The sequence below is a fragment of the Haemaphysalis longicornis genome, unplaced genomic scaffold (assembly GCF_048455015.1).
Source record: "Haemaphysalis longicornis isolate Haplotype H1 unplaced genomic scaffold, Haemaphysalis longicornis Haplotype H1 scaffold_4, whole genome shotgun sequence".
Lineage (NCBI taxonomy): Eukaryota > Metazoa > Arthropoda > Arachnida > Ixodida > Ixodidae > Haemaphysalis > Haemaphysalis longicornis.
The window spans coordinates 188,335,104-188,347,571 of NW_027526361.1; the positions used below are offsets into that span (position 1 = coordinate 188,335,104).

The 12,468-nt window shown below is 45.6% G+C and overlaps 1 protein-coding gene across 4 annotated transcripts in view; it reads left to right on the forward strand.

Annotated features, from left to right (window-relative positions):
* Positions 1-6,486, forward strand: part of LOC144179588 (trypsin-1-like) — a 127,030-nt gene extending 120,544 nt beyond the window's left edge. For all 4 annotated transcript variants that reach the window (XM_077707999.1, XM_077708001.1, XM_077708002.1 and 1 more), the window contains exon 8: positions 2,995-6,486. In XM_077707999.1, coding sequence (XP_077564125.1) covers positions 2,995-3,153 — 159 coding nt within the window. In that variant the 3' untranslated portion in view covers positions 3,154-6,486. The remainder of the gene's footprint in view (positions 1-2,994) is intronic.
* The last annotated feature ends 5,982 nt before the right edge of the window (positions 6,487-12,468 follow it).

Here is a 12,468-nt window from a genome sequence, read left to right on the forward strand (position 1 = left end):
CGGGCCCTGTACCGGCCGTACACGGCACATTGCACACGGGACGTTGATGATGATTGTAGCAGGATCCCCCTAGGGATTGGCCAACCAAAGATTGGCCGAAGAGGTCATAACGTTCAACGCGTTCGTTGCTACCCAACATGGAGGAGAGGAAGAAGAAGAGGTTGTCGTTCGTCGCCTGCGAGCTCAAGACTCTTGCTCGGGCCCTGTCCCGTCCGTCGTTGCTGCCATACACGGGGGAATGATGATGACGACTGTGGCAGCATCCCCCTAGGGATTGGCCAACCAAAGATTGGTCGAAGAGGTCAAAACGTTCAACGCGTTCGTTGCTACCCAACAAGGAGGAGAGGAAGAAGAGGTTTTCGTTCGTCGCCTGCGAGCTGAAGACACGTACCGGGGGTACGCGACAGAAGACGCTCTGCAGAAAGCAACGGCCAAGGTGGCTAAAATGCCACACACCGAATTCGTCAACTTACCCATGGAGATTCTCATCGTCCCAAACAAGCCCTACATAATCACCACAAACATCGACGTCGTCGACGGGCTTGTCAACGCAGCGGTTGAAAGCTTGACGTGTCGAGTCTTTATATGATGTGTGGGCGAATGTTTCATGGTTTTACCGATAAGCATTTTAGCTTCGCCCCTCTCATCATCATTCACTTCGTGGAGATGGCGGGATTTTTTGCTAATTCGGGTCGCTTAAGGGACGACGACAAGACACTAACTTCTTGAGAGTAGTAAAAGTACTCCAAAAATTTTTACAATCGGTCTGAAGACGATTGCGAGATGAGCAATAAATAGATAATACGCTACCTATTCATTTGGTCAATATGATTTTGTCGAAATGTGTTAACATTCAAAACTTTGATCACTTTGCGACTAGGTGTGATTTGCAGACTATTTTTATCTTGGAATATATAAGAAATGTCAGAAGTAAAAAAAAATGAGATGCGCGTTTTTCTAACTTCACCACATGGCATGTGTTTATGGGTTCACCTTTTTGCACAATGTCACAGCTGTGCTGGAAGCCTAGCACATGTAAACCTCATGCAAAACAGGTCTGTCCTTACCGGGGGAGGAGGGTTAGTGCATTGCCTTTGTGGCCTCCGGTGCAACAAAACACAAATCTTTCCCAATTCTAATTTCAGATAATTTTTGTTCCTCTGCTGTGTCATCTTCTCTTACGCTGTATTCGGGTGGTCGCTTTAGAGCGGTCTGGAGCACTCTGAAAAGCGGCTCCGCGTTCGGGTTGCCGAAGTCAAGCGTGGGTGGTCGCTTTAGAGCGCTCTGGAGCACTCTGAAAAGCAGCTCCACGTTCGGGTGGCCGAAGTCAAGCGCCCGAAGTGTTCGGGTGGTCGTCTCAGAGTGTCGTCCTCTGACTCGGAGCGCCTCCGACTGCTCTGACTCCCAAGTGGGAGCGCCGCCGGGATCTAGAGGCGAGCGATCACGTCACACCGGCCGCCCCCGCGTTTACCCGCAGTCTGCCATGTTGGGCGATTGCTGCAGCTTCGCTGTCACCGCACCGAGGCATAGCAAGTTGTTTGTCCTCGAAGTGTTTAGTCGGGTGTGGTGTTGTTGGTTTTCACTTGGAAAAGCACCACGCACACCACGCACACTACGAACGCAGTGACGCAGCCGCAGATGGCACCCGAGCGTCGCCGGAGGCGGCGGCAACATGGCGGCGGCCAAAGAGCGGAGCAGGTAGCTTGAGCTACCGCTTGTTCCCGCTATCCCACATGACCTCCAAGCCGCCGAAAAAGTTCCGCATACGGGAAAACTGAGTGATAATGTGGCTGAAAATGGCAGTACAAATCGTAATTTGGGCCCATTATGAAAGCGGCCGCCAAATAGCTGCCATGGTGGTAAGCCTAAACTTCTTTAGGAGGCCCACTCGGCTAATCGTAACGCGATTGCACCTGTTTAAAAATGGCGCCACCGGCGCGCTTCGCCCCATTGCCGCAAGTAGGAGGCTCCTCCTACTGCCGCGGAGGGCGGTAATGGCCGCGTCGCAGCGCCACGGTCACATGCTGCTCTGAAATCGAGTAGGTGTTCGGTTAAGGACCAACGACTCGCTCGGGTTTGGAGTGGCCTATGTATCCAAGTGCTCTGAGCTAGATGATCAGAGCGACCATCCGAATATAGCGTTAGTATTTAATTTAAATCTTGCTGTCATTGTCATAAGAAACACTAGTACATGAAAACAGAGGTGCATAGCGTTCTGGCTACCCAAATCATTGTTAAAATGTCTTTTTCATAGCCTTGTATAGTATCTGGATATTCACCAAAGCACCGATATTTGCATTACAAATATTCTATTCTGTTTGCTGTAAACTTTTGCGATTCAAAACCAATGCAAAGCAAAAGAGGATCACTCATGTGACTGTATTTTTATTGTTTATTAAGCTGTACAAGAATTTCTAGAACTTTCCTCCTTGATTATGCAGGTTTTTTTTGTTTTGCTGGGGTTTCCGCGAGATGGGACTTTGGGAGTAGACTGCTGTCACTTTTTTTACCACGTAAGAAACCCACGACAGCTAACAAGAGCAACTAAGTATCATGTGAGTGAAGAGTTAATAGTAGTATTTTAATTGTAGTTTTGAAGTAGCCGACTATCGATAGACTTGCATTGAGAGTCTCATGATGGTGTACTGTCAATTGTACTACTATATATGTATTCAGTATTTTCTCCGCATTGCTGTTGCTAGTTTCGAGAATACTATTGATGGTTTTTCTTCACGACCTACCACTGCACGAATGAGGACTTCTAAATACCCATATCTAAATACTGTTAATAGATCACGACGGGCAAAGCCCATGGAATAGCACATAGCAAGTGAGAAAAAAGTTTAGGTCATGGTGGCATGACCGAAAGCATGTGCCGCCATCTTTTCATGCATAGCTCCCTGCATTTTTAGGCCTTGCATTTTGATGCTGCCAAGACAAAATGCATATATCGCAGCAAAGTTTTTTCTAAAAAGACCAACCTACTCTCAACAGGGCGACTCCGGAGGCCCGCTGACGTTCAAGAAAGACGAGCGTGTCTACCTCATCGGCCTCGTCTCCTGGGGAGTGCAGTGCGCAATGCCCTCGTTGCCAGGTGTCTACACACGGGTCTCGGAGTACGTCGACTGGGTTGGCATCTACATCAACAACTGATTGCAGGATGCATCAAGTGTATTGCGAAGGAATTTCGAGTGGACCCCACCCAGGCAGCTGCGTGTCCATTACATACACTGTTCGTGAAAGCCACAAGTTGCTGTGATAGCCTTCTAATGGGACACTCATGACTGTTATTGAACTTTACGGTCTTAGTCATTACATCGTCACGCAAGTCTCAACAGACCACCTGGCTATTCCGTTCCGTGAAGTGCTGTGAAGCTCCGGAAGGGGAAAGTACATTTAACAATATAATAACTGCTACTTAGGCGGAAATGTGAGTGCCTGAGTACCCATCCAAGGATCACTGTCGTGCATTCTTTTGCCTGAGTTCAGATTTCTATAACCGCCTTTCAGTGACCCTCTTTTATATTGCTAAATTTTCCGCGTACTGTTTTAGTCAACAAATGTGTCATACATAGCCCCTTAGCGGCGGTTGATTCTGTGGCTAAAAAGGCCTGAAATGCCTATTACACAAAATAACATGAGGCGTTTAAAACAGTATTATCAGCCAACTCAACTCCGATTTCAGTTTCGTGTACCATAAGTAAAGGCATGCCTAACTTTATCAAGCTAATGGAGCCTTCTGCTACAGTGTGCAAACTGATCTCCTTTTCCATTTTGAATATCAGGTGACCCAGCAGTATCTACTAGTACCATGGCATTATGTTCAGTTGTAGATTGAATCGATGTAACTTCCTTAATACGTAATCCCATCACCATAAAATACTACACAAATTGATTTCAGGGAGGAGTTTTTTGCACTTATCAGGTCAGAAGGGTTCAGAAATTGGTGTTAGATCAGCTAGACAAAGATTTGCGGCACATATTTTAACGTTACAGCTCAATAGAGCTTCCAGCAATTTGAAATAATGTCACAGGACGGTTTGGTTCTATCTGTTTCGTTTACAATATTCCTGCAGCAATAGTTAAGTTTTTTGCACTATTTGCACTATTTTTGCGAATGGCATTTTAAAAAGTAAATATTTTGAAGCCTATCAGTGATATTCACTAGTATGCATACGCCAGCATTTACACTGATACTACAGCGACCACGAAGTGTTTAAAGCGAATACTGTATATATACCTGTAACATACAGCGTGATGCTTTTCTCCTTTTTATGACGTGCTCGAAACGTCAGCATCTTGTGCTGTTTTTAGGTGTACAGCATTTTACAATTGTGGTTTCGCGTGGTGACAAATGAACAGTGTCAGTGCACACCAGCCACTACGGACAGTGCCCGTCAGACCAATCTTTTTGGTCTACATGTTTGTACAAATTTGTGTACAGTGAGGGCTAGCAGTCTTTTCCCTCATTATGGCAGCATCGGCGACTCAAGTAAACGATGCTTATGTCAAGAACACTGAATGCATTGTGTGTGACATATAATTGTGCCTGTTCTGCTCGGCTGTTTTTTATCCTTTGTATCTCAGTGCAGCACCTGAAAACGTGAGCTTCTTACACAGGTCCATGTGGCAAATCGTTTTGCTATTTTCGAAGCACTCTGTTAGACCATCAAAACAATTAGGGCTGAGGATGGTAGCAAGCTGCACAACCAGGTACAGGCAGCTTAAATTGCAGACTGTTCAATGGGCTGTAGTTTGGCAACATTATTTTTCCTAAATTACGGATTTTTGGGCGTTACGCAATATGCGTTCGGAGTTTAAGGGTGAGGAAAGAATACAATGGCTTATCTTATCACCATCTCACGAGGACGAACAACGAATTCACATAACGACATGGCCGCAACAGAAAAAAATTACATATTGCAAAAAATTCTTATGAAACAGATCGAAATTAATGCATAGTGAAGCATTACTCTCTCACCATTCGTTCATAAATTATTTGAGGCCTCTACCTCGAAACTCCAATGACTCAAGCGTTGAATAGCCGTATTGCTTAGTGCGATTGAAATGTGTGCCTATTTTTTTCTTCGACACATAGTATTTTGTTCTCTTGGTTGTTGGTGTGTGTGGGATGTAATCTTGCAATACGCATATTCGGTAGGCTTGAAGAGGAAATTTGAGAAAGGTGTGGGCAACATCAATTATGGAATCGGCAACACCGCTGTTTGTTTCCTCAGGTCTGTGTTTTGGTCTAATCTTCTGTGTCATTATGTTAAAAACAATAACAAGTTGCACCAACTGCCTGATTTGGTAACCGGTACTTTCAAGTGATGGCACTGAAAAGACATAACACTTTTTGTTGTAAACTTCAAGGGGGGCGATTCTTCTACAATCATTTCTATTTTTGATGTGCTACAATATTGAAAGTCTGCCACTTTAACAAAGCTCCAACATTACGCAGTAATATTTTGCAAAAGCAGGCCATGTACACTGTGGCACTGCAAAAAAAAGTCTGACATTGCATGAGGAAGACCAAAGCACAATCATAATCTGCAGACCAGTTCAGGCTTTAGAAGCTTGCCCTTAACTAGCTGCTTTTATGTCATCTTGTGGGGCTCCTAAAAACTAATATATTCGAAATTATTTCCTATATCGATCAGTGTGAACACCCTGCTGAAACCGTTTTTCCGCATTTTATATTTGTTTAGTTTCTGCGAAGTTTTAAAAATGATCACAATGCGACAGTTTCATGTGAGGACGTAAAAAAAAAACGATGAGCGGCTGTCAAGCTGCTATTCTCATGTTGTGGGCATGGCGCCAGCTCTATCAAAACTAACAGTTTGGGCATCTAATAAACTAGTATGTCCACGTATTCTACAAAACCTAACGATGAACACAGTGCAACAAAAAATGCTTGTTCAAAAGTTCATTTGATGGCAGCAGTAAGAAACAGCTACACATATCGCCAGCGAATCAACGCGGCCTCTCCTACAGCGTCTCTTATCTCCCTAAAGATTATGGTAGCGATGCAAACATGATGCAGACGCTTAACCCTGCCACCTTTGTCCCTAGTATTTTCGACCCGCATATTACCTCTTCATTTGAAAGATATGGTAGACAATGCTCGTAAAGAACCTTACTTCTTTGTTCAACGTGTCTAACTTATGGCCTCTGAAGGTGAAACGCTTTCTTTGCAGATGTGCCAAAGAATAACGGGTTACACAGAACACGTCACTGAAAACCATTGTACAAATCACACTCATGCAAGACTGTAGTGGCGTATTTATTGTCGCTGACAATAATTCACTGTTTCAAGCTCACCGAATTGCTTCTTTCACGCCTACGTGTGACATTTGCTTTTGCAGAAGGGATGTGGTTTAATAAGTCTCGTCTGCTAGTTGTAAGCATGAATGGGTTCCATCTGTATAGCTGTGAAGAGTATGTCACGTGCTGTCTGGTTGTAAATAAAATTGATTTTTGGATTTAGTATTTGTTTTCAGTTATTTTTTCCTTGATAGAATTGCGAATAAAATATCTTGGCCACGCACAATGATTGAAGCCACTAGTCATATTTTGTAGCAACTCACATTCATGTTTTGTGGCAACGAGTTAATTCGGTGTTCACTAGCAAGCCAAGTGATGTCTGGTGCATTCGGCAATAATTTACTTCGGTCTGGGTAAAAACAAAATACGTGGCAGCTGTATACATGTATGACGACTAACGAAAAAAGGCAGTGCTGCTTAACCTTGACCGCGCTCTTTCCTTCAGACACACAAAACATTGAGTGCAGTATTGTTTCGCATTGGGGAGAGTTACAGGGTGAGGTACAGACAAAATTACCTCTTTAATTGCAGTTAGTCTGAAACTCAGCGTTGCCAAAGCAAAAAGCGCCGGAAAACCTTCCGCCGCAGAAAATACGAGGTCGGTGCCATTGCTGTTGCCCATTTGTAGTGCAGACTGATTGCTTAGGAAGACGCAGGCTGAAAAGCTACGTCACTTTTTTCCCAGTACCATTCTATCAAGACAAATTAGATTCGAGAACGCGTTGCTTCCCAGGATCTGGCTAGCTAATCTACTGAGGCATTATCACCGAAGAGTGAAAATCCATAGTACGCTCGATCGATTCCTACCGGGCGACAGCTCATTTACCACGACCAGCACTCTATTACTGCCAACTTCTCCAAACTGCGTCCTTTATATCATCCGGTGCGGCCCTTGTAACGGTGCAATGAACAACTTCCCTGCTGAAAACAAGTTTGGTTTTTTAATGTTCGATGCACCATCCTCTGGTAAGACTGCCTGTTTTTTATAGCACGTGATGCTTTTTGCAAAAGTATGAGGGCGTCACTTCCTGTGCACTGCTCCAGTGATGAAACTTCTGAAGAACATTTCGCCATCACAGGACTCCAAATGCAAGGATTATGCTTCAGTGTTGTCACTGTGTTCTCCAGAAGAATTATTTTACTCAGGATGGGAGACCGTGAGCTTGCTTCTTCAGCCAAAAGAACAAAAAGCTAGGTGCACGTACACAAAGCTAAAAAGCGTAGTGAATCCGTATAACAACGTAGGAATAGGTCCAGATTGACACTTGAAAAAAGAGAAGACATCTATGCTTGTGTGGCGTATGTTGCGAGTGCGAGAGTGTGCCGCTGTGAGGCATTGATGAATTAGTGTAAACAGGCGGTATTTCCTGGGCATAACTAACATACCCATGTTAGTGTAGGTCCACAATCTCAGACTTTCATTTGTTTAAAAGAGCCCAGCATAAATTTTAACCACCGTTTGCAGATAGGTGATGGTTAGCGGCGGTGTCAGTTCCCGTGAAAGGAGCACTTGGGTGTGGTGACCTCAGTTCTGGCCGGCTGGCAACCGTGTAGAAGAGGTCAAAGAGCAACGGGCGAGCACCGTCATGTTGGAACAAACATCCCACTCAGGTGCAGCACTTGTTGCAGCACTTGTTTCCCTCATCGCCGTACAGTCATTGTCGGCGACCTCACCCGCGGCGCGTTTCCTTCTTTCCACACTCCAGTCGCCCCTGTAACAAATTTCAGCTTCAGGGAGCGCTCGCTTCTGGCTGCTGCGTTGCCGTTTCTGGTTTGTAGTGATAACGTGCTATCGCGAACGTTTGATGGGCATGCTGCTGATATAGGACTACGGCAACGAAAAATTAGCCAAGGAACCTATTAACGGGATCACGTTAAAGGCGTCAGTCGGCTTTGATGAGGAATTCTGAATGCGCGCTGTAACGTTTAGAATATTACAGAATCAGTGGCAGGTTAGCCACCCGCCTAATTCTGGTTGAAATGAGGAGAAATGAATAAATTCAATGTTTAAATCACCGTGAAGAAATAATTGTTAGTGACGGTCACTGATCAAGCCTATATTGCTCTAAGGAAAGAATATGATTTGTGACGCAAACCCTTCTGGGGGGACCGTAGAAAACATTAAGCAGGTACTGCACTGAACACATACCACTCTATATTTACTTGAAATCATGGAGCACGATTCAACAAGGTCGAAACATATTTTGTTGACCATTAATATATCACCGTTGCAGCCTTGTGAAGTTCAATCGAGAAAATACGTTTATTATCCTGGTGGCTGAAAAAACTCTGTCATTGCTTACCACGTTTCAGTAGTCATCACATAAAAGCAGTTGGTTGAAAAGCAAAGGTGGCGAGTACCACAAGACTGGGATTCATGTAAGTGGGAAAAAAATTAGGTTGCTTCCTCCTTTCTCATGCAGAACGCCCGATAAACGCCGTATAAGCTGACTAGCGGTCATTCTGACGCCTGGCTCCATTTTTAGAGGCGGCACGTGTGATGTACAACAATAAAGCGAGCAGGCAAGTTATGGGTGAGTTGAAGGGGCATGTAAAGAAAAAAATACCGCAAAAACAGGACGAAAGAGCACTAGTACGACGAACGGGTGCAAGCTAAACCAAAAAGTAAAATCTCACAGACGTGCAACGCCATGGCATTATATTCCAACTGGTGCCTTTGATATACATGTCCGGACGGGGACGCAGCAGCGATGCTATTTTACCGTCCTAATCCATCTTAATGCACCCTAATGCATGTTAATCCACCTGAATGCGATAGTTATCTACGTGAATACACTTTCATCCATCTTAGTTCGCCTTACTAATCTCTGCTGACAATTAGAAATCAGCCATTATTCCAGCTTATTTTATTACACCTTAATTCACCCTTATGTATCTTAATCAACCTTAAAAGCCCGCCTTACTATGACATTGCTATCAAGCGTAATTTACCATTGGTAATAATCATCTCTCCTACATGACTAGCCTTCCTTGGTTCGGTCGTGTTTTTTTTTTTCATAATTCATGGCGACGCCGCGGTCACTTGAAGTTGGCCTTACAAAAATATGTGCATGTTAGAGCATGTATCATGCTTTCTAAAGAAATATAAAATGTTTGCAACAAAGAATGCACAAGCATACAAATTTGGCGGCACAACACCTTTAAGGTGGAAAGTAGCTTTGTTGCATGTGATAAATGGATTGTTTTGAGTAAGGTAGTAACATACTTTATGTGTTCGTTTCGTTATGTGGGAATGGCAGAAGAGAGGTACCGCGTATTGTGAACTCGTAACAAAAACAATCGTTATAGACGGGTTAGGCTATATAGAATTATTGGATGTATCGAACTAATCGCGGCGCATATTACAGTTCGCTATAACCGGGTTTGACTGTAGCATGTAGGCTACAACATGCCAGCAGATTTCTCTGCTTTCCTCTAATGAACAGCCTTCTCTCTCTCTCTCTCGCTCGCTCACTTTTCCTGGAGTATACGTATTAGCATCATCATTCGAGGCTGGTGTGTTTGCCTAAGAACAAAAGGCCGTGGTTATCAGTGATATATATCAGAACAAAAACCTTGTGGCATAGAAGGACAAATAAGAATTAGCAGTGGCTTAGCTCGGGTATGCCAGGATGTACGTAGCGTGAGCTAAGGCTTAGCAATCCAATCCCATACAATCCAGTCCAGTCCAGTCCAGTCCAGTCCAGTCCTGTCCTGTCCAGTCCTGTCCAGTCCGGTCCAGTCCAGTCACTGCTCCTCACGCATGCGTGGCACGGCTCTCCAGGAGCCACGCCAAACGGCTATCAAGCGGCTCCGGCGCAGCGTCAGTCTTGGCTAGTACGCAACGGAGGCGCGCAGCTGGGCACGCGGCGGCGCCAGTGCGTCTGCCGCGAACTATGACGTCACTCCTCTGGAATGCGCAGACCGGCGAATGTGCAGACCTAATTCTCTACACACCGGTACTCCAATTGGATAGGAATTCCAATCCAATCCAATCCAATTATCCGCACGCTTGCGTAGCACGGCTCTCCAGGAGCCACGCGAAACTGCTCAACCTCGGCCAGTGTAGCTTGCGCTACAAAACAAAACGGCTGCGTTTCTCCTCATTTCGCTGCAAATGTCCTCGAATGACGCTAGTCTTCTCCCTCCTGCCACGTAGATGTCTCCTCTCTCCTCTCTCCCGCCAATCACTCACACTCTTCCGCGCCCGTCCCGCTTCTCCCACGATAACATGGCGGGCTCAAGCCGAATCAAATTTCCCGCGTTCCACTGCTCAATAAAAATACACCGTTGACTGATAAAGTGTGTCATAAGGTGTGTCATAAGCTACACCACACTTCACTATGGTGGTGAAGTCTGGTGTAGCAAAGATCTTGCACAGTGCATTCAGGTTTACTGATATTTCAGTAGTTCTACAGCTCGTTGAGACAGCCCTCTGACTTCATGAAAGAAGAAAAAAACTGGCCCTGGTATTTGTTTTTCTTGGATAGCCTTTCAGTTTGATCATATGCAAATGTCGTTTCAAATCGCGCGCCAATAGCCGCAGAGGGTTCGCACAACATCCGACAGATGGCGACGAGTGTACTGGCCAGTAGGAAAACGCAGTGAAACATCCCCCTCGCGAGGGGCACGATCAAATGCAGAGCATTTCCGGGGGCGCACGACGTTAAGTAGTTTGCGTTACGTTAATGTTGTTGCACTTGCGGCAACTGCTGACGAGAGAGCACTCGTCAGCAGTAATTTGAATGAGTCAACGATATAAGGCGCGTTCATAGCATCCCATTCTGTGTCGGCTTTGTGGCGCAGTGGTTAGAGCACCATGTACATTGCGTTCCGCCCGCAGGGTCGGGGGACCGAAACCTGGCGCCGGATAGTATTTCTTTTTTTTATATAGTAGGGAGGGGTGCGGTGCGGACTACGGACGTCAACGCGGGTGACATCGTGAGTTACTTAAATGCTCTGCATTTAAAAGCATTAGGGCTTTCACCCTAATAATAGCAAGAGAGCGGACACGAAATGGTGCAGTACTGCGGGCCTCTGAAGTTGGGAAAGAGGAGGCGCGCATTTAGATTACCCTGAGCTCCGCTCCACGGTGACTATGCGACCGATGCTGCAGTCAATAAGAACAGCACTATGGGCAACCCTCAGTTGATATATTTTATTATACGCATGCAACGTACACTTTGAGCGCTAAATGCTCACTACGCGATACGGATATTTATTTATTTATTAGAGAGTTTTAGAATAACGTACGCAACCATACACAAACAGTTAGCTAACGCTATTTCATTGCGTCGTTCTGACTGCGCATGCTGCGTTTAGCGGATGGACGCTATTTCAGCGAAATAGCGTGCGTACGTGAGGCCGCTTGCGTTTCCAACATGGCGGCAAGTAGCCCGGCAAGCATCCACGATTCCGCTTTTCTGTCGAAAGTAATTTGCTCCCGATGAACCAAGTTCTTTGCCCCTGTGTTTTTAAATACGTCGAGTGCTTAGAACATCGCCCCTCGCGCAGCTCCGTATCGTCGTTACATCGCTGACTGCCCGAACGAAGCTTTGTAACCAGGCCAGCGACCGAAGCGGTGTGTTTGTGTGTGTGTGTGTGCAGTGGCCGCGTTCGCGATGAAATGCGACGTTGTGTTTCTGCAGATGGACAGTGCTTTCCATGCTCTGGATTATCTTTCTCGAGCGACGTGCGACTCAACCTCGCATCGGGTATGTACAGTGTTCGTAGCTAAAAGCCCTCTCGGCCTGAGCGCCAGAGTTAACTGACTAGCTGTTCCACCGCGCAAACCGCGCGCGAGGTGAGTGCCGAATTTACGACGGGCAGGAGGAGGCAACCGATCGCCGGTCGATCGCAGTTCAGACCACGGTTCAGACTTGCAACGCATGTCGTGACGTTGTGTTCGTTCGAAACGCCTCTCTGGATTCTTTTGAAGTTGAATAAAATGTATGCGTCAAACCTGGGCATTCGGTTCAGGGCGTTCTGTGCGATTGCACGAAAGAAGTTCCGCGGGACTTCAACGGTGTCTTTATGGAACGTACTCAGGTAAGAGAATATTCACGCCGTGCTGTGGCCGTGTTGCATTCAATACTAACGGGAAAGCGTTTGTTTACAATTGTTTGGATAGTCGTCGTAAAATCT